At 42.2% G+C, this 22055-nt stretch overlaps 1 protein-coding gene across 1 annotated transcript; it reads right to left on the bottom strand.

The window, feature by feature from the left end:
- Positions 1-13729: 13729 nt before the first annotated feature.
- Positions 13730-18323, bottom strand: LOC138766483 (olfactory receptor 6B9-like). Its single transcript, XM_069944073.1, has 2 exons — positions 18304-18323; positions 13730-14660 (listed from the first exon to the last, which is right to left on the bottom strand). Exons 1-2 carry the CDS (start codon positions 18321-18323, stop codon positions 13730-13732), a joined length of 951 nt encoding a protein of 316 aa, XP_069800174.1.
- Positions 18324-22055: the final 3732 nt, after the last annotated feature.

Genomic DNA, 22055 nt, shown 5'->3' with positions numbered 1-22055 from the left:
CTTTGCAAACACGATATAAAGTGACTGTAAAGATAAAATAGAAAAAAAAGTCTATTTTTGTAGCTACATTTGTTTTTATTTTGGAAAGTTTGAAATTTATATTAAAGGGGTTCTCCCGTTAGGACGGCTCTGTCCATATACATTATATGGGGTTTTCCACTTAGGAATCTTCTCTATCGTTGACCTTGCATGTCAAAAAGCATTCCTTATTGAAAGGTTGTTGCTTCCCTTGAGGAAGTTCTAAATATAGCTTGTCCAGAAATTATTACTAATCAACTGTCCATACCCAGCCATATTTCTGAGGACAAACTCTCTTACACTCAGTCAGTCCATCAACATAAATAAACTTCTTACAATGGAACAGCATCGGCTAGAATCTTTGTGAAAACCGGAGTGCTCGCCTCACCGAACTGGACCCCTACGTCCGGATACAATTCCACAAAATTCAGCAGGAGACAGCACCTCTTAGTAAAAACGTGATTCCTTTATTCATATCCTCCTTCCGCAATATTTCAGCTGGTTCTCAACCTTTCACAAGCGCTTGAGAAAGGCTGAGAACCAGCCGAAACATTGCGGAAGGAGGATGTGAATAAAGAAATCACGTTTTCACTAAGAGGTGCTGTCTCCTGCTGAATTTTGTGGAGTCCACCAATATAAGACTGAATCTAACTGCTCCTCAGGCTTCCTTCATTCCTCCTTACTGGCATCTCCTATAGCTTCAGCATTTTGACCAGTGCAGGCCAACAAGCAGACAACCCAAAAGAAAGTCCTGCCTAAACAACATACAGTGTAACAAAACCATATAGAAAACCGAAAAAAAATTGCACAATTATTTAGAAGTATAACAAAGTCCTTTATTTACATTTACAAAAATTGATAAAAACTAGGGAATTTCATGGGAAAAGACACAAATAACACAAGGCCAGAAGGGGAGAAAGATCTCAGTGTGGTAAATCAATATAAAATTAGAAATTATAAGTGCTGCAATATTATGTATACCAATTGCAACACTACCATCTAGTGGTCACTGAAATTATAGCAATGACAAGTGTTTAACCTGCAATGCATTGACAGCATAGATGTAGTGTAATATGATATAGTATAATGGAGGAGAGACTGTTTGTAACCCCTCAGCGGCCAGCCAGGTAATGAATAGAGCACCACAAGTAAGGCCCTACAGATTCCAATTCCTATGCGAACACACAAGTGAAAAACAAACCAACACTAAGATCTTACCCCCGTCCGGCCCACCAGCCCGACGCACGTTTCGCTCACTTCATCAGGAGCTAATAATTTCTAATTTTATATTGATTTACCACACTGAGATCTTTCTCCCCCTCTGGCCTTGTTTTATCTGTGTCTTTTCCCATGAAATTCCCTAGTTTTTATCAATTTTTGTAAATGTAAATAAAGGACTTCGTTATACTTCTAAATAACAGTGCAGGCCAAGGCTACCAAAACCCACATCCCGAGTGTCTACGTAAGCAGCCAGCACAGATCTCCATGAAATTCTACCTCTTATGTCTAGTTCATCCAAGAGCCCCACTCTAAATTCATTTTGTTCTAGCAACATTCTCCAGGGTTTGCTAGCCAACATTTCTATGACATTTCATGCCTAAAAGTGCTCAAAACTTTTTAGTTCCTCCACAACACCTAATCAAACTTTTTATTACCTCTGGCCCACCACCTCTTTCGCAGTGGACAAGCCACTCCACCAACACCAGGTCTTCAACTCACTGACCCTTTCAGAGTAAGTAAGCCTAGACCTAAGGCTGCCTTAAGGCTACAAACCCACTTGCCGGATCTGCAGCGAGTCTCCTTGCTGCGTTTTTGCAGCGAGACTCGCTGCAGATCCCAGCCCTATACTTTCATTAGCAGAGAAACTCGCAGCAAGGATGTACATCCCTGCTGCGATTTTGTCTGCAGCCCTCCCCATTAACCCCCTAGCCGCCGGACATTATACATTACCGGGTCCCTGTTCCTGCTTGCTTCGGGGCTCCCGGTGTCTTCACGGCCCGCCCGGCCAATCAGTGCGCTGCGGCGGGGCAGCGCACTGATTGGCCGGGCAGAACGTGCCGGGAGCCGCCGAAGCACGCAGGAGCGGGGACCTTGTAATGTATATTTTGCCCGCCCCCCCTGCAGCCCCGATTGCTCCCGGCTGCATGATCGCCCCCCGCACCCCCCGGCCGTACAATAGCCCCCCGCAGCCCCGATCGCCCCCGGCCGCATGATCGCACCCCTCGGCCGTACGATAGCCCTCCGCAGCCCCGATCGCCCTCAGACCCGGCCGAACGATCGCCCCCCGCACCCCCCGGCCGTACGATAGCCCCCCGCACCCCCCGGCCGTACGATAGCCCCCCGCAGCCCCGATCGCCCCCAGCCCCTGGCCACATGATCGCCCCCCAGCACCCCCCGGCCGTACGATAGCCCCCCGCACCCCCCGGCTGTACGATAGCCCCCCGCAGCCCCGATCGCCCACAGCCCCCGGCCGCACAATCGCCCCCCGCAGCCCGTGGGGCCGGGAGCTGGGGGGGGCGATTGTGCTGCCGGGGGTGCGGGGGCGATCGTGCGGCCGGGGGGTGCGGGGGGCGATCATGCGGCTGGGGATCGATCGGGGCTGCGGGGGGCTATCGTACGGCCGGGGGGTGCGGGGGGCGATAATGCGGGTGGGGGCGATCGGGGCTGCAGGGGGGGGCGGGCAGGATATACATTACCAGGTCCCCGCTCTTGCTTGCTTCGGCGGCTCCCGGCACGTTCTGCCCGGCCAATCAGTGCGCTGCCCCGCCGCAGCGCTCTGATTGGCCGGACGGGCCGTGAAGACACCGGGAGCCCCGAAGCAAGCAGGAACGGGCACCCGGTAATGTATAATGTCCGGCGGCTAGGGGGTTAATGGGGAGGGCTGCAGACAAAATCGCAGCAGGGATGTACATCCTTGCTGCGAGTTTCTCTGCTAATGAAAGTATAGGGCTGGGATCTGCAGCGAGTCTCGCTGCAAAAACGCAGCAAGGAGACTCGATGCAGATCCGGCAAGTGGGTTTGTACCCTTACACAGAGAGATTTATCTGACAGATTTTTGAAGTCAAAGCCTATAGCCTACAGGCTATAACCAGAGAACAGGCCATAAAAAGAAATACTGGGATTTCCCTTTTCAAATCCATTTCTGGCTTTGGGTTCAAAAACGTGTCAGATAAATCTCTCTGCGTAAAGGCAGCCTTAGAGTTACATGAGTTAACATGGTTTTTCATGATTTCTTACAAAGTCTAGCCACCCTTGACACCAAGATCACTATCCACACCTAACCTGTATTTTGGTGACCACACTGCACTACTATCAGTTACACCAGGATTGGATTGGGTTTTTTAGAAGAATAAGATCATAGCCTGCTATCCTAACCTGTATTTCTTTTGGTGTGCTACCAACAGTTACGGGACACTTGGCTTGAATTAGGTTTTTCGAAAGAATATTATTATAGCCTGGCAACCTTCCAGGTGGTTTCCCCACTCACACCACAGTCTTCCAGTCTCTTGCAGAGATAACAGTAACCCTGAGCAAATTTTCCAAAAAATTAGAAAACTGCAGAACCCAACAGCTTAGCTTTGATTGTCTGTCTGTACTAGAACATTAGAATCTCACAACATTCTCCCGTACTCCTCTTGTTTCAGAAGGTATACTTACGAGATGGACGAAAGATGGAAAATTGTCTGCTCCCTGGACATCCCCTTTAACTTATTAAATTACAAAATTGAAATATTCAGGGCATATCCAGGAGTGGGACCGATAGAGGAAAATCTATGATGGAAAAACCGATCCTTTTTTTTGTGTTTGCCAACCCATTCCTGTTTGACCAAAAATGCTGACCGAAATGCTAAGACATACATACGTATATGAGTGGGGCATTTTTGAGTGATGGCCCAAAATAATAGCTTGTGATCTAAATACAGATGTCAATATTATATTCTTGTAAACTCAGTCTAATAAAGAATACAACTCTCTTTTAAAGATAGATAGATAGATAGATAGATAGATAGATAGATAGATAGATAGATAGATAGATAGATAAAGGCTGCATATGAAATCATAGCTTAGTATAGGCAATAAACCTCTTTGGGTACCGTACTATGGTTCTATACAACTAGGCTGTCATGTATCCCCAAAACAAAAAATGTAGTAGTTTTACATTGTTGATTTCTTAATTTTTGTTTAAATGCACAATGAAAATGGGAAAATTGTAATTGATTCAAACCAATTGAATTGATTTAAAATACAAGTGAATCTTATGTATACTGTAGAATGACAACAGATTCTTTCTAGTTTATAAAGTAATAATAATTATTATTGTATTTTATCCTTGTCTTTATAATAAAGTATTACATATCCCATTGCAAATGTTTAACATAATTTACCTTATATAACATCTTTACACATCATGTAACCTGTTCTGTTACCTGCCTTTCATACAACATGATTGTTTTAAAATTTAGTTTTACATGGGAAAAAAAATATATCATACCTTCTAAAATCTAAAAACACAAGTGATAAAAGAAAATATAAAGCTATAAAAATATTTAAAAATGATCATGAAATACTTTGTGGAGATCGTTGTGTAACACAAAATTCCAACTAGATTATCAGTTTTCTTCGAAAAATATAAAATTCATAATGATGCCCAATGAGTTTTTTTTTTTTAAGAACTAACACTATGTTGTGAATATAATACACAAATGGCAAAAAAAAAACCTTCGGTATAATGTGAGAAAACACTTGTTCCAGGTAGATTCAATGACCAACAAAGATGGTTTCTCCATGAAATTACATGATCCTGGCCTAACAAGAAGGTGTTTTTGGTTTAACATCTTACCTTGCAAATCATCTAATCTTTATAGGCCAGTGGAACTCTAGAGATATAGTCCATGTTGACTCAGTCAGTAGAGGGAATCTATAGGGAAACTTCCAGGCAAAATTATTGTAAAGCTAATAATGTAAGGCATAACATCTAGAATAGAATATTAAAAAAGTTGGTATAAAGTATGTGTTCAAATAATAGAATTTTAATAGTACAGTGGTACCTTGGTTTAAGAGTAACTTGGATTGAGGTTTAAGAGCATTGCTTTAGTGTAAGAGCTCCCTGTACTGGGTGGGAGGTGGAGCGGAGGAGGGGCATGGTCTGCATAGCGGGGTCTACAGCCCTGTACTCTGACCTAGGATGTCTCCATCACCTTCCAAATCATAGCAGATCCACTTCAGACTGGGGCTTGTATCAGGGAACAGGACTGTGGAGGTATCTCTTCATAGCTGATTGGCTGATTGCTGGAAGCCATGTGATGCACTCCAGCCAATGAAAAGGCTGCCGGTGCGCATGCCATGTCCCATTCACTTTACTTGAACCTGGAAGTGAGGGAGTTCCAAAGACACCAGCTAGAGGTGACGGAGTCGCGGCCGGCAGGAGATTCAAGTGGCGATTGTCACCGGAGGGATGGTGAGTATGAAGTGTCTGTGTTTTTTTTTTTTTTTAAGGTCCCACCGGAGTTGTCCTTTAAGCCCTAATATATCTAAACTGAGGATCTGATGCTGACTGGTTTAAAAACATTGTTTTGGTTTAAGAGCTCGCTGTACTTGGTGGCGGGGGAGTGGGGGAGGGGCATGGTCTGCATAGCGGGGTCTACAGCACTGTACTCTGACCCAGGAAGTCTCCCTCACCTTCCAAATCAAAGCAGATCCACTTCAGGCTGGGGCTTGTATCAGAGGACAGGACTGTGGAGGTAATCTCTTCATACCTGTAACCTCTCTATATGCACACATATGCCTTGCTCATTCCTTCCTGCTCCTTCCTTCCTGCAGTCTTTGTCAGCCCTTGTGTTTCCCATCCTCTCAATTCTTGCTATAATGTGCCTGTACTTACACTCAGCCATACACACTGCCACACTCAGCCATACACACTGCCACTATAATGTGCCTGGACTTACATTCAGCTATACACACTGCTGCTATACTGTGCCTGCACTTACACTCAGCTAAACACATTGCTGCTATAATGTGCCTGCACTTACACTCAGCTATACTCACTGCTGTATAGAAAAGTTTTTGTCACTGTCCTCCTGCACAGCTCTGTGGTTCTCACTTCCTGATTGGTCCATGCTAAACACAGCCCCCTCCCAATTGCTGTCATGTGACCACTGAGACCTCTGACAGCAGCCCTGCTTCTCTATTCTAGCCTGTTGTACTATGCTACTGTATAATGGGGATCTGCAGCTCCATCCCGTATCTACAAACTGCTGCTGTTTTTTTAAGGTTTATCCACATACTATACATTATACTCCACATGCTGATTGCTATACTGTACAGTAACTTATAATATGACATATTCAGCTTTTTCTGAATGTTTGTTTTATTGGTTTTACATGTTACTCAGAATAAAAAATCATTATTTTTGGGGTGTGGAACCAATGTTCTGCATTTCAATTATTTTTTATAGGAACATTTGCTTTGGTTTAAGAGTGGATTTGGATTACAAGCGTGGGCCCGGAATTAATTATGCTCGTAATCCAAGGCACCACTGTATTTATTTAAAGGAAATGTCCAAATGAGGAGAAGTTTTCTATAGGGATTTGCTACTGTTTTGGACAGTTCCTGCCACAGACAGAGGTGTCAGCAGAGAGAACTGTGTCAGACTGTAAAGAATACACAACTTCCTGTGGGCCATGTAGCAGCTAACAAATACTGGAAGACTGGAGATTTTTAAATAGAAGTAAGGTACAAATCTGTATAACTTTTTTGACACCAGTTGATTTGAAAATATATTTTTTTTACTGGTGTACCCCTTTAATAAAATATAATTGTTTTTCTTTAACCCCCTTCACAACTGCCATATAGCTGTATACGTCGGTTAAGAAGGTGTCTTTGCAGGTAGCGCTCATTGCTTATGACTGACATCAGCAGTCACCCTGATGACAATCATTTAGTAACCTAAAGCGACTCTGTACCCACAATCTGACCCCCTTAAACCCCTTGTACCTTTGGATAGCTGCTTTTAATCCAAGATCTGTCCTAGGGTCTGTTTGGCAGGTGATGCAGTTATTGTCATAAAAAACAACTTTTAAACTTGCAGCCCTGTTTTAAATTGGCTTGGCCTACAGTACCCATGCCCTAGGCTTGCAACACCTCTCTGTCCCTCCTCCCCATCCTCTTCATCATTAGGAATGCCCCAAGAACAATTTCTAATAATTCATCACCTGTGTGAACACTGCACATGAGCTGGATCATTAAGGCACCTGTGCAGTGTTCAGGCGATATATAGGAAAAAACCTAGTGATGAGAATGGCGAGGTGAGGTTGCAATCCTAGAGCGGACACACACTGCTGCAAGTTTAAAAGTTGTTTTTTAGGACAATAACTGCATCACCTGCTGAACGGACCACAGGACAGATCTTGGATTAAAAGCAGCTATCTAAAGTTACAAGCGGTTTGGAGGGGTCAGATTGTGGGTACAGAGTCGCTTTAAGGACAAGATCAATACTGATCATGACATTTAGGGGGCTGTCTTACTAGTGTCCACTGTAAGACCTCTTGTCAGGTGCCAGTCTGAAGGCCTCTCTGTCTGCCATGTTCATTTTCCTGATACTGTCTTCCTGAAGTATTATTAGAGGTAACTGCTGTGTGGGGGCAATATTATGGCGTTAACTACTGTTTGAGGCACTATTACTATGTCCTAATTGGAGACACAAAGGAGGCATTATCACTGAATCCCTGTGGTCACTTCCATGTGGCTGAAAGAAGTTGTCATGATGGTCAGAATTGGATGGAAAAGAAAAGGAAAGAGAATGACTCTAATCAGACAATAATAATATTTATTTGTAAAGCGCCAACAGATTCCACAGCACTCAGATCAGACATCACCTATAGGTACTGGATATAACTGTACCGTAATCACTGTATGGGGTAATGTTGGACTATTCACAGTGTTATGTGTTAGTAACAGTGTGGCAGTATTATTCAGTCCTTAGGCGGTGGTAATAGAGTATCACCAGTAGGGACCAGAGCATGAGCACTTGATTGGAGGCAAAAACTGTCTGTATTTTAGCATAGTTGCTTGCTTTAGCAACAGCCTGGAGCCTATGGAGTTAATCCACCACTTTTACACTCACTGTACATACTCATACACACCCTGCGGACCCTTTATGGAATTAACATTTAAAGGGATATGCCAATCTTGGAAGTCATAGCATATCTAGAAGATTTTTTCTTACAAACACATTTACCCCTCATTCACACGTTGTAAGAGTGCGGCTGTATTTGCGGCTGTAATTGTGCGGCGGTATTTTTGGTGGTTCGTGTGTATGCTGGGAAGTATAGGATATGCGGCTGCACAGTGCACACTATGTATGAATCTACGGCCCTATCGTAAACGGACCCGTAAAAAATGAACAAGACCATTGTTTGCGGCTGGAGATGCGGCCGAGGATTGACAGGCGGCCCGTACGGAGTACTTCAAAAATAGCCGGCAATGATGCCGAATGCCGATGCCTCTAATAGTTAATATATTAAATTAATCAAAGACATTTTATTTGTAATCAAGACACTTTCGTTGATCAATAATTTATTTCTAACGAATCCATCATTTTGCAATTAAATATACTGTTTAAAAAAATAGATATATAAATAAATGTATATTTATCTATATATTTATTTTTTGACAGTATATTGAATTGCACAATGATGGATTCGTTAGAATTAAATTATTGACCAACGAAACTGAATTTATTTTCCAGATAATGTGTTTTATTCATTAAATATTAATTAGTACATGAAGCTCTATAAGCCGGTAATTCATATGCCGGCAATAGAGCTTTCTGTACTAATCATCACTTTACTTTAATGAAAACATCAAATGTTTCTTCTAATTATGTTATGACAATAGCATTATTAGAAGAAACATTTAGAATTATATGTGCGCTCAGCTGATTGGCTGTTCGGCTGAGCGCACATATAATAAGCCGGTCCTCAGTACAGTGACTTCATTGTGCTGCGGACCAGCGAAGAGGACACATCGGGGTGAGTATAGAGCTCTCCCCACCCCCTCCCCAGCACTGCACCCCTCCCAGCAAGGAAGGGGGGTCACTTAACCCCTTCCTTGCTGGGATGGGTGCAGTCTGACATCAGTCTGGCCCCCAGGGGGTTAAGGGGGATGCAATACATCCTCCCTTAACCCCTTGGGGGCCAGACTGTAAGCAGCGATCTGTAAAGATGCTGCATACTGTAAGGTGCACAACACCGCTCACAATGATGGGTGTTGTGCTCCTGTTTGTGTGTTTTTGTGTGTTTCTCCCTTTTTGTTTTTCAGATATCGGTATCCTGGGGATTACGTCGGATTCCATGGACTACGTCGATGACCAGTGTTTTTTTAATGTTTTTTTTAATAAAATGGTCAATGAGGGGTGTGGGGGTGTTTTTATTTGAATAAAAAAATTTGTAAACTTGTGTCTTGTCTTTATTTCTTTACTTTATAGACTTAGTAGTGGAAGCCGTCTAATAGACGGAATCCTTTACTAAGTCGGGGCCTAGTGTTAGCCGGTATAAAATGGCTAACACTAACCCCCTATTATTACCCCAGTACCCAATGCCACCAGGGGTACTGGGAAGAGCCGGGTGCCAGTGGTCCCGGAGCGTCAAAATTGGCGCTCCTGGACCGGGCGGCAGCAGGCTGGTAAGATTTAGGCTGGGGAGGGCCTAAACCAATGGCTCTTCCCACCCTGGTGTTACCAGGCTGCTGTCGTTTGGTTTTTAACCCGGCTGGTTATAAAAATAGGGGGGACCCTATGCGTTTTTTTTTAATTATTTATTTATTTAAAAAAAAAAAACGCATAGGGTCCCCCCTATTTTTATAACCAGCCGGGTTAAAAACCAAACGACAGCAGCCTGGTAACACCAGGGTGGGAAGAGCCATTGGTTTAGGCCCTCCCCAGCCTAAATCTTACCAGCCTGCTGCCGCCCGGTCCAGGAGCGCCAATATTGACGCTCCGGGACCACTGGCACCCGGCTCTTCCCAGTACCCCTGGTGGCATTGGGTACTGGGGTAATAATGGGGGGTTAGTGTTAGCCATTTTATACCGGCTAACACTAGGCCCCGACTTAGTAATGGATTCCGTCTATTAGACAAGACACAAGTTTACAAATTTTTTTATTCAAATAAAAACACCCCCACACCCCTCATTGACCATTTTATTAAAAAAAACATTAAAAAAAACGCTGGTCATCGACGTAGTCCACGGAATCCGACGTAATCCACAGGATACCGATATCTGAAAAACAAAAAGGGAGAAACACACAAAAACACACAAACAGGAGCACAACACCCATCATTGTGAGCGGTGTTGTGCACCTTACAGTATGCAGCATCTTTACAGATCGCTGCTTACAGTCTGGCCCCCAAGGGGTTAAGGGAGGATGTATTGCATCCCCCTTAACCCCCGGGGGGCCAGACTGATGTCAGACTGCACCCATCCCAGCAAGGAAGGGGTTAACTGACCCCCCTTCCTTGCTGGGAGGGGTGCAGTGCTGGGGAGGGGGTGTGGAGAGCTCTATACTCACCCCGATGTGTCCTCTTCGCTGGTCCGCAGCACAATGAAGTGACTGTACTGCGGACCGGCTCATTATATGTGCGCTCAGCCGATCAGCCAATCAGCTGAGCGCACATATAATTCTAAATGTTTCTTCTAATAATGCTATTGTCATAACATAATTAGAAGAAACATTTGATGTTTTCATTAAAGTAAAGTGATGATTAGTACAGAATGCTCTATTGCAGGCATATGAATTACCGGCTTATGGAGTTTCCTGTACTAATTAATATTTAATTAAGAAAACACATTTTCGTTTAAATAAATTCAGTTTCGTTGGTCAATAATTTAATTCTAACGAATCCATCATTGTGCAATTCAATATACTGTCAAAAAATAAATATATAGATAAATATACATTTATTTATATATATATTTATTTTAACACTATATTTAATTGCAAAATGATGGAATTGTTTACATTTAATTATTGAACAATAAAAGGGACTTTATTAGACAGAAAATGTGTTTTATTAATTCAATATATTAACCATGAGAGACATCGGCTATAGTGCAGAGGATCGCAAACCCCGGTAATAGCGATTCATGTAAACTGTGTTCCCTGCTTTCCCAGATGCATCCAGAGGTGTTTCCATCACTTTCTTAACATTTTATTTGTTATTTTTAGTTGAACCAGATTTCCAAGTAAATGACCGTATGTTTTGAGCCGCATGTCTATTTTTTCCCACGGCCGGAGTTTCACCCGCACATTTACATGCGCATAAAAAATACAGCCGCACAGTTACAGCGTGTGAATCCAGCCTTAACCAGTATCTAAAATATCCATTCTACTGCTTATTACTTCCTAGCCACTCAACCAGGGTTTGGTGATCCCAATGAGTTATATAAAGTGAATGGTTTTACAGATTGTGGATTGTGAATACGACAAAAAAAAATTGTTCCAATGTTTAAATATAAAATAAAATAATGTTTTAATGTTTTATTGCCCTTTTTTCACCCATGACCTACAATTACGCATGATTAAGTTAGTCTAAAGTAATGTAGCCCAATTGAGGTAAACAATCCCCCTAGTAAAGCCATTTGATGAGGATATGCGCAAAATGCTAAAACCGCTACAAATAAATAACAGACAAGGTGTTTTTAGAATTTAAAAAAAAAAATTATGAAAGAAAAAACAAACAATGTATAACAGGTTTCCTTACATGGATGCTCACCAGTTGATTGTCATGGGACCAGTTTTTTTTTTTTTACTAGGCAGTTGACTGTAATTCTTTGGGTCAGCCATGGTTGGCCACTTATTCTCCTTGCAGATGATATAATATTACATGGCAGCCATTCATGTTAATGACCTTCTGACTCATGGTCAGAAACAAGTTTTGTCAAGGATATCTTTATGAGACAAACTCTTTAACAACCTCTAAGAAAGAGAAAAGTGGGAAACAAATGTGAGGTTTTGTGGGATATGAATGAAGGAAAAGTTAATTAAAAAAACAATTTCAAGTTCGTCTAGTTGGCACCAGTATGAAGGTTAGGCCCATTTATTCAATAGAATACCTATATGATGACCTTCACACAATTATTTGGGAGTCCAAAATTGCAGGCAGTAGAGTTGTGGAACTAATGAATTGTCTCTAAAAGTGGAAATTTCAGAAGAAAGAGCTTTAGGGGTAGTAATTCCTAACACCTCACAATAAGTCACTGGTGCAACCAGGTGTTAAGGGAAGTTAAAGGAGAGGTGTGGCAAAAACAAATTCATTTGGAGCAGTGGGTGCTGTGAACATAATAAAGATGCAGAGGATGTGGCCCACCGGACCAGAAGAAACCCACAGGTGGATAAGCGCAGGTAGATGTCCAAGATGGAGACACAACAGCATACAAAGCTATTGTGTCTCCATCTTGGACATCTATCTGCGCTTATCCATCTATGGGTTTCTTCTCATCCGATGACCCTCCGTGGGCCACATCCTGTGCATGCATCCACCCACTGCTGGTGGCAACAACCCAAGGAAGAGCTGCAGTTCCTGTCCGAGTGACACCTCTTTTTTTACGGTAGATTTGTGCTTATCCTTTGCACAACTCCACAAGATGAGTGCGTCCGTCTAGCACTTTGATTAGACACACCACCTCTCAGCCTTATTGCACCAGGAGGCGCCCCTCTTTGTTTTTTACTCCCAACATAATAAAGAGGTACAGGATTGTGAGGTATCCCATAGCTGTGGGAAAATTACATCCGACGGGGGCCCAAAAGCCTGGTGACACAGTGCTGTTGGGGCACAGAGACCAGTAAAATATAATTCCTTTATTATGTTCCCCCTACCCTCTGCTAGTACTCTAGCTTTGTATTTTTCTGGACTTTAATGGAATTCTGGGCTGTATAGGTAGAGGTATAACCAGTTGGAAGAGAGAGATTGTGATCCTGCTGTATAGAGCTCTAGTGAAACCACATCTGGAATACTGTGTCCAGTTCTGGAAACGTCACCTATAAAAAGAGACTGATTAAACAGAACAGGTCCAAAGCTGAACTACAAAAATGGTGGAGGGTCTGAAGCATAAAACCAGGAAAGACTTGAGTATTTAAATCTGTATAGTTTGGAGGAAAGGAGGAATGGGGGACATATTAAAACCTTTAAATCTGTTAAAGGCCTAAACAAGGTTCAGAAGTTCAAAACTAAGAACAAGGGGACACAATCTCGGTTTAGTTGGTGTGTGTGGGGGGGGGGGTATTAGAAACAACATATTATTACTTCACTGAAACAGTAGTAGATAGGTAAAACAGACTTTTAGCAGATGTGGTTGGTAAATGTACATTAAGTGAATGTAAACCTGATAAACATACTGTATATGAATGTAAAGGATAAACATACTGTATATCTATCTTAAGTTAAAGGAAAGGAAATAATAATGGTGGTCTAGATTAACTAGGTGGGCTTTTTCTGATGACCATCTTCTACATTTCTTCTTAAAAAAAGAAATGACCATGATAGTAACACTCATCCAGGAGGGCAATAAACACAGTGATATTCCCCCAAATATGACCTTATGGGAAGTTGCATGTATTTGTATTACAAAACATGTATCTTTGTATAATTATTTTACTTTTGATGACACAGAGCCAATCGTATTTTTATCGGGCCATGGTTACGTCCACGGCCTGGTTTAAAGACCCAACTTAGACAGTTTTGGTTTCTGACAGACTTTTTGTATTGCCTGCCTTACATCCTTATTTCTAAGAGTATAAATTATGGGATTGAGCATAGGTGTAATAACAGAATATAAAACAGATACAAGTTTATTTGTGGAAACAGGAGAAGAGGATTCGACCCGGATGTAGGTAAAGCTCATGCTCCCATAGTAGACACAAACGATGGTCAAGTGGGACGCACATGTGGAAAACGCTTTGTAACGCCCTGTAGAAGAAGGCATTTTTAGAATTGCCCTTGTTATGCAGATGTATGAGATGAAGATGACTAGCATCGAACATATAAGAACAAACACGGATACAGTTAAGTCTACAATTTCTTTCGGCTTAATGTTCCCACAAGCCAACTTTAGTAGAGGAGAAACATCACAGAAGTAATGGTTAACTTCATTGGTTCCACAAAAGTTCAGTTGTGTTAGGAACCAGATTGGAACGATTGGTGTGAAAAGTCCAGTTAGCCAGGAGACTATAAGGAGGAACAAAACAAACTTATCCTGCATTATAACAGTATATCTTAGAGGGTAGCAGATAGCGACATACCGGTCATAGGCCATGGTAGCCAGAAGAAAACATTCAGTAGCACCCAAAAAAGTAAAAACAAAAAGCTGAGTAACACAACCGCAATAGGATATCTCCCGATTACCAGTGATGATGTTGGTTATCACATTGGGGAGTGTGACACTAATATACCAAACTTCTAAGAAGGAAAGATTTCCCAGGAAAATGTACATAGGTTTCCAGAGTTTATTATCTCGTACAATGAGAGCAATAATTGACAGGTTCTCCAAGAGTGTGAAGATGTAAACTAGAAGAAATAATGAAAAAGTTGTTTTCTGGCAGAGAGGGCAGCTCGAAAATCCTGCCAGGAGGAAAGTACTTATTTTGGTCCTGTTGGACATTATAAATACTTATATATTGGACGATGGGGAAAATATTATTCTTAGGTCAGCTTACAGCATCTTCTTCGTTTTCCGAGATTATAGATAAAAGCAAACCTGAAAATACTGTATAAAAGTACAAAAAGGTTTTATTAAGTTTCCGTTGTGATGCTGGATGTATATTGATCAAGTTTTTTAACCCCCTCCCGAAGCTGCACAGTAAGTTAGCATAGCTAAAGCCTATGCCCGAGGCTGCAGCTATGTTAATTTACGATGCAGGATGACAAAGGCACAAAAGCTGTGCATTTGTCATCCGCGGCGGGTCCTGGCTGTCAGTGATAGTTGGGGACCCCCTGCAACTGTCAGAACCGGAGTAACACCGGTGCTGACAGTTAACCCTATAGATACTGTGGTTGGCACAACTGCAGCATCTATAGGGCTTCAGAAAGAGAATTTTCCCTCTCCAAAGGAAGAATTTTTTGTCTTTGCGTTGTGATCGCAGAGTCACGATGGTAGCCATGGCCGGTGCGCTGCCACTCAAGGATGTGAACTCTGCCCCCTCCCCTCTCTCCCCTGCCACTGTTACAGGCTTCTAACAGGGGCAGGGGATAGAGGAGAGGGGGCAAAGCTAGGGACTTTAGCTTATAGAATCATTATGATCCCACAAGCTGAAGTCCAGAAATGACCTTAGCATTGAGGCATCAATGTCCCATGGTCGTAAAAGGGTTTAAAAAAATTGTGTGTCAGAGAGACATCTGAAAAGTTGGAATGTGCTCCATTATAGGTCTCTGGGAGGCTGGCGTAACAAGTGCATAACCACACGCTTCCCCTGGCTATATCTACAGATTGGTGAAGGGTCCAAACACCCCATTGGCATACCCTGCTATTTTTATGTTGAATTATGTTGATTTTATGTCTGATTGCCATGAATAGTACAAAGTAAGGCTGAACAGAAGAGCAAATGGCTGTGTCACATATAGAATTTTGGAAAAGTAAAAAAAAAAAATGTGAATTTGTCTGAATTTTCTGTGATTGACTTTGGGTGAATTGCTAACTGAAACAGGGATTTCTTCACCACATACATGTCAGGCCCCTGCTGCTTACACTCAACACAATCTATACCTTGCCACTCCATGCACAAAAACAGGGATTCCTTTCTTTTGACAGGAGTCCCTGCTTCTGTACAATCCCAATTTGGCTATTAAATTTAAATCAAATTCAACCATGATTTAAGTGAGTCTTCATCTCTGCTGGTTTTACACATTTTCCTAGGGTTCTTAATTTGGAGTATATTTGTACAAGCCCAACATCTCTTAGCTTATTGACCAGAAGGCCTCTTTATTGGTAAAATAAACTGTTAATATGTAATTTATTCCTGTGATTATTTTATAGTATCTGTGTAAATTGAATCTGGAAATTTGGAGCTATAGGCCATCAGGACTGTTTAGAAAAAAGTCATTGCTTCTTCCGATACCTCTGTGAGTATATCATTTCTACTAGGTATCTGCTGCTAAAAGGGGATCAGTTGCGGACCTTTATTATTTCAAAAAGAATAAAATCAATAGTGCAGTGGTTTTTTTTTTGCGTTTTTTTTATTGTTAGTTACTTACGGGTATCATCTGTTTGCCATAGCCTTTAATGATTCCTTATAGGGGTTATCAAGCACTTAAAATGTTTTATCTGTTGATGTTCTATTATAAAACATAACAAGCATCCTATACTTACATCTCCATGCTCTCCCAGTGTCCTGCAGCATTTCCTTTGTCTCCAAGTGACCACAACTGCTGCCACGACTGAGATGAAGTTGTCTCAGCAGTGAAAGCCCGCTCATCCAATCTCTGGTCAAAGCGCTGTCCCTTCTTAGTCTGTGATGGTCTCAGTCGGCTTTCACTGGCCAGAAAAGGGGTGGCAGCTGCTGTCAGCAGGGAAAAATGGAGACACCACATAAGAAGACCTGGGTAATGTAGGGAGGTAAGTATAAAATCTTTGCTATGTTAACTTCTTTAACTTTGTCATCAACTTTGCCTTAAAACTTGTTAAAAAGTACCTAACAAAAGTACAAGTACGATACATTTTTGGCCTAGCAGTTTTATAGTAAGGACTTAAAGGGTCCTTACACAGTGTTATACAAAAGTTTTCAGGCTATTGTTGAAGTAATCTCTCATCAAGGATATTATCATTGATATTTTTAAGATCTAATCAACTTTAAAAGAAAAGTATGACCAGATGACATCTCTAACATGGAAACCCATTACAAATTCTGCATTGTGTCACACTTATTTAGCCTACCTGCCACATACACTTACCTTGTAAAAAAAAATTCCCAATAATTTAATGATTTTCTGTGACAAATCAACGTATTACTACCCTGGGAAAACGAACGTGATATGTGCTATGTGCAGTATTAGCTTTTTCTGTAGGACTCCTTCCATATTGTGCCATTGGTAAGAGTTACAAATTTTTGTTTGACACAGAATCATGAAAATCACCTGTATAAGACATAACCTAGAAATCACCTGCATAACACATACCCTAAAAATCACCTGCATAAAATATACCATATAAAGCGAATGTATAACTCATACCCTATACTTCACTTGTATAAGACATAACCTATACATCACCTGTATAAGACATATCCTATAGATTGCCTGTGTAACACGCTCTATAATTCACCTGTATAAGCTATACCTTACACCTATCTAATTCACTCTAAGTAAATGCTGCGTAAAGTTTTGTAACAGCCGGATTGGAACGAATCACTGGATGAAATGTAACGTGAGCCTTGTAGTGAGATGTAGCTGTGCAATAATGCCTGCCAGCTGTCACTGCTCAGTATTTATAGGTCTGTGAATCACAGGAGAAATGCTCCAGGTGGATTAGTTCAGGAAGAGGAAAATGAATTCATAATTACCGCTATGCTATGCCATGGCTACCATCTCCCATTAGAAATGGTCAATGTAAAATGAGTTAAATTACGACAGGTTATTTTTGCATGGAAGCCAAAAACCCACTGGGAATAACGTCCTAAATCTTACAAAAAGTTATTATAGCCTGTCCGTATTAGTTATGCTGTGTCAGGTTGTTGATTTTTTTCATGGTTGTCCCTGTCATTGGAGACATACTTGGCATTTGGTGTACATGTTCAAAGGTTAAACCAAATGTACCACTAGGTACATTTTTTGTTTGTTTTTCACATGAACAGACCGGTGCAGGAATGCCAGTGCCGCAGTTGTTTTTTTGAACCAGCACCCGGTTACAGAGCACCGGCCAGGCATTAAGTACTGGGAACTGGCCCGCCGGCCACCAGTGTGACAAAACCCCCTCCCCTCTTCCCCCTTGACGCAGCTCCAATGAGTTATTTTTTTTTATTATAAAAGTAATTTAAAGATCTGTATAACTTTTTGAGACCAGTTGATTTAAAAAACATTTTATTTTCTGAAGCCCCTCTTTAAGCCATCTTGGTTATCAGCTGTTTACCACAGGTCCAGCTTCCACATAACAAATATGTAGTGCTGAGTTTTGCCACCTAGGACACACACACACACACTTTGTCCTTTCAATAAACCTAGAGTTGATTCCACAGTTATTTGACAATAGTTGAGTTCTCTTGTAAGGAATGGCATTGGCATCTAATAGCAAGGAATTTTGACCAATTAGAGGTTGGTTCCATATTTTTAAGGCACACATACAGATGCATAGCCTTTCTGTTAGGTATATGTGGTCTTCTAACAATCTCAGTGGTCATTGCGACAGCTCTCCTGTAGCCCACGTGCCCAGGTACTTACTCCTGTGCCAGTAGACTTGCACAACCAACTGATGCCCGCTGCCCTTAGGCTTTCGAAGAGTCCTCCCTCTACCTTCCTTCACTTGATCAATAGGGTCTTTTTTGGTCCAAGCAAGACATAAGCTGTTCTTATTTTCTATTATCTTTCACTTAGGCCTGACTTGTTTCCTGACCTCTTTTACCCATCCTGACCCTCTTCCTATTTACCACATTGCCAGAAAACCACCTGAACTAAACTTGGCCTGTTTACAGCTGTGAGTGGTCCTGAGTGTTCTGACCTCTGTTGTATTAGGCCTCTACTCACTGTACTTCAGTGTTGACCACTCATCTGTTGCTACCAGAGGCTATGTTAACGATAAAAGACCATGAGATCCCTGTGGTAATGTCCACACCTACTTGTATAAAGTCAAGGGAAAGGAACTCTTCAACCCTAAAGGGCCTTATTGGCCATGAATGTTGCAAGAAACGCTCCCGTGGCCCATAACTGTTCTGTGTAAAAATGACAGCGATCAGCTGACGAACGGAAAAATGCTCAATCCTCTGCTGATAGTTTCTTTACAGCCTTATTCAAACTTTATTGGCAGCACATCTTCCTGTGCAAACAAGTGATATGAGGCTGGTAAAGATAAAGTAAAATTGGCATTACAGATTTGTATATATCCCTGCTGTCAGTTTCCAGATCACACAGCAGTACATACTTACCTAATGCGCTGCTGCTGTGATCTGGCATCCTATTCCCTGGCTCTCACATCCAGCGCTGTGTCTTCAGGCCCTGCCTTCTCCAGAATTATTGACAGCAGGTGGAGTTGGGGCCTGAAGACACAGTGGCTGAACAAAAGAGTCATAGAACGGGATGCCGGATCACAACTGTAGTGCAAGAGGTAAGTATGTATTGCTGTGTCATCTGAAAACTGATGGCACAGATATACGTATATCCATACTAACAGTTTCCATTACTGCACAAATGATACATCTGTGGATCTTCATTGGAGCCTGGCTGCCTGATTTTTCATGTCACCTGAAGGCATTGCAAAGAAGAGAAGATCTCGCTGATTGAGGCTCATTTACTGCCACCTGTAATCAATAAATCTGTCAATATAAAAGACCTTTAGGGCCCTTTTACACAGAAAGATTATCTGCCAAAGATTTGAAGCCAAAACCAGGAACAGACTATAAACAGAGATCAGGTCATACATGAAAGCCTGAGATTTCTTCTCTTTTCAAATCCAGTCCTGGCTTTGGCTTTAAAACTTTGGCAGATAATCTGTTAGATAATCTTCCTGTGTAAAAGGGCCCTTAGAGTCAAATATCCAATGTAGCCCAGCACCGAAACTATAGCAACCCAGAGGATCTACATCCTCTCCAACTAAGCTAGCGTAACAATGGCAGGTATCTACCAATGGTGCACGGTGACTTTCCTTTCCCAGTCCATGTGCTTAGCTGTATTCTATAAAGGAACTATGATTCTGTTTCACCCTTTTTACCATACTGTCTCTCCTGTTGCAAATCCATTGCTGACCAAACCTGTGTTGCCCACATTGACTAACTTGGACTAAACCTCTGCCTTATCTCTGGTACCATTCTGACTCTCCAGTATATGACCCAGCCTATCTCCACATGCCCAACATTGTCCACATGCCCAACCTCTCTGGTGACACACACTATTTAGTTTGCTGATGCCAATCACTACCCATACTCAATCACACTGGTGTCCTGTAGCAGCAGAAATCCAGCTTCCCCATCCTAGAGTGGGATAACTGCATGGTGGCACAGTGGGTCCACACCTGTTGCTGTTAAGAAAAAAATAAAAGCAGAAGCAACCTCTGCCCAGCATATCATTGACAGGTTTAACTTATGGGAAAAAAATCTAAAGCACTGATACAAAAATACTAGCGTAGATATAACTGTAATACATTTTTCAGCCATATATAGTATACGGCTATGTTCACACGTTGTAAGAGACCAGCCGTTCTGTGACCCGGGCGGACTCTGAAAAGATTATCCCAGCTGGTACTGCAGTACCAGCTGGATGATCTTTATGGCCGCACGCTATCAAGCGAGTAGCCGGAGCCACTCACTCCACAGTGTGCACTGACAGGGTTTTCTATGGCCGGTATTCAATGAATAGCGGTAGCAGAAAACTGACATGTCAGTTGTTTGCGGCGCCGCTAGGGATCCCGGCCGGAGCATATACCATGGGGGACATTTATTAAGTCCAGTCGGACTTAAAAATGTCCCCGCATCTCCGACATTACGGAGATTTATGTAGAGGAGTACTGCCTCTACATAAATCCCGTGCGGGCGAGTTTGCGCGCCAGGAAACCTACGCCAGCTCAGAGCTGGAGTAGGTTTCCTGACTATTTTATGGCGATCAAATTGATGAATAGAGCGGACTCTGAGTCCGCGCCCCCTTTGCGCCCCCTCCACACCCCCGCCCACCTGGTGTACCCGGCGGAAAATGGCCAGATGCCAGATGATTATCTGCAAAACGGCCATTTGCGAATGAATTTATTCGCATTTGGCCATTTTCTGCCGAAAACTACGCCTTTTTTCATTGATGAATGTTCCCCCTATGTGTATATGCTCCGGCCTGGATCCCAGAGAAGGAAAGGTAGTGTATATTTTCGTAATAATCACGGCCGTTGAACAACGCCCGTGATTTTACGAAAATATACGTTGAGTGAACATAGCCTAAAACAAGATAAACTGATAAAAGTAGCAGTATCAGCTGTCCAGTCAATATGATTCAGTTATTAAAAAAAGAAGGGAAAAATATACCATAAAAATGCTACGTAAAAAGGCTTCCTTTACCAGGCCAAAAACCAGGCAAGTCATTACAGACTAATGTACAACCCTTCTATGAAGCGTAGATGCATAGGACTTAGTCAGGCTGTTTAGTGCATGATTGGGGCCTGGCCACTGTAGAGGATTAGACCCATGGTGAGTGGATTGATTGCTGGGCAACTTGGACCACCTCGATAGTGTTGTCCCGGTTTTACAAACTCTTTAATGGGAACGTGTTGACAGGTTTATGCTACTGTATCTGAGGGCAGCATAAAATAGTGACAGAAAACCCGATTACAATGATGTATTATTTATGTTACCTTCATATATCTGTTCTGGTAGTATCACTGTTTACAGAGAGAACGGTAGGCACAGGGACATAGTCCTCCGCCATTGTCAATGTGCACTCTGTGGTCCTCATTATTGATAAGTGGCCATTTCCTTCACCCACTGGCAGCTGACAGCTTTCAATCTTTGGCCCAGCATCTGTCAATAAACAGCTGCTGGGCCAAAGATTGAAAGCTGTCAGTCAGCTGCCAGTGGGTGAAGAAAATGGCAACTCCAAGGAGTCAGTGAGTGCACATGTCAAAAGTTTTGATTGGTCCAGGTCTGAGTGTTCAGACCAAGACCGAGCAAAACTTTTGACGTGTCTCTGTGACATGTCAAAAGTTTTTTTATAGTTTTTTTTATGAAAAACATCAAAACTTGTCTTCCAGATACTTATATTAAGTTGATGGGCCTGTTCTAAGAGTGTTCTAAAAATTCTATTAAGTCTAGCCCAGTAGCGTACCGTGGAATCCTCTAGTGGGCCCCAATGCTGACACAATAATGGGC

The sequence above is a fragment of the Dendropsophus ebraccatus genome, chromosome 10 (assembly GCF_027789765.1).
Source record: "Dendropsophus ebraccatus isolate aDenEbr1 chromosome 10, aDenEbr1.pat, whole genome shotgun sequence".
Classification (NCBI taxonomy): Eukaryota; Metazoa; Chordata; class Amphibia; order Anura; family Hylidae; genus Dendropsophus; species Dendropsophus ebraccatus.
Note: the sequence above shows the minus strand (reverse complement) of the source record. Positions and strands in the feature narration are given on the sequence as shown.

What these genes read in the sequence shown, in the direction of transcription:
- LOC138766483 (XM_069944073.1), bottom strand. Translation starts at nt 18,323, where the DNA reads ATGGAACCAACCTCTAATTG. An exon ending in ATGGAACCAACCTCTAATTG is followed by an intron (nt 14,661 to 18,303) that starts GTCAAAATTCCT and finishes AATGTCCAACAG; the next exon opens with GACCAAAATAAGTACTTTCC.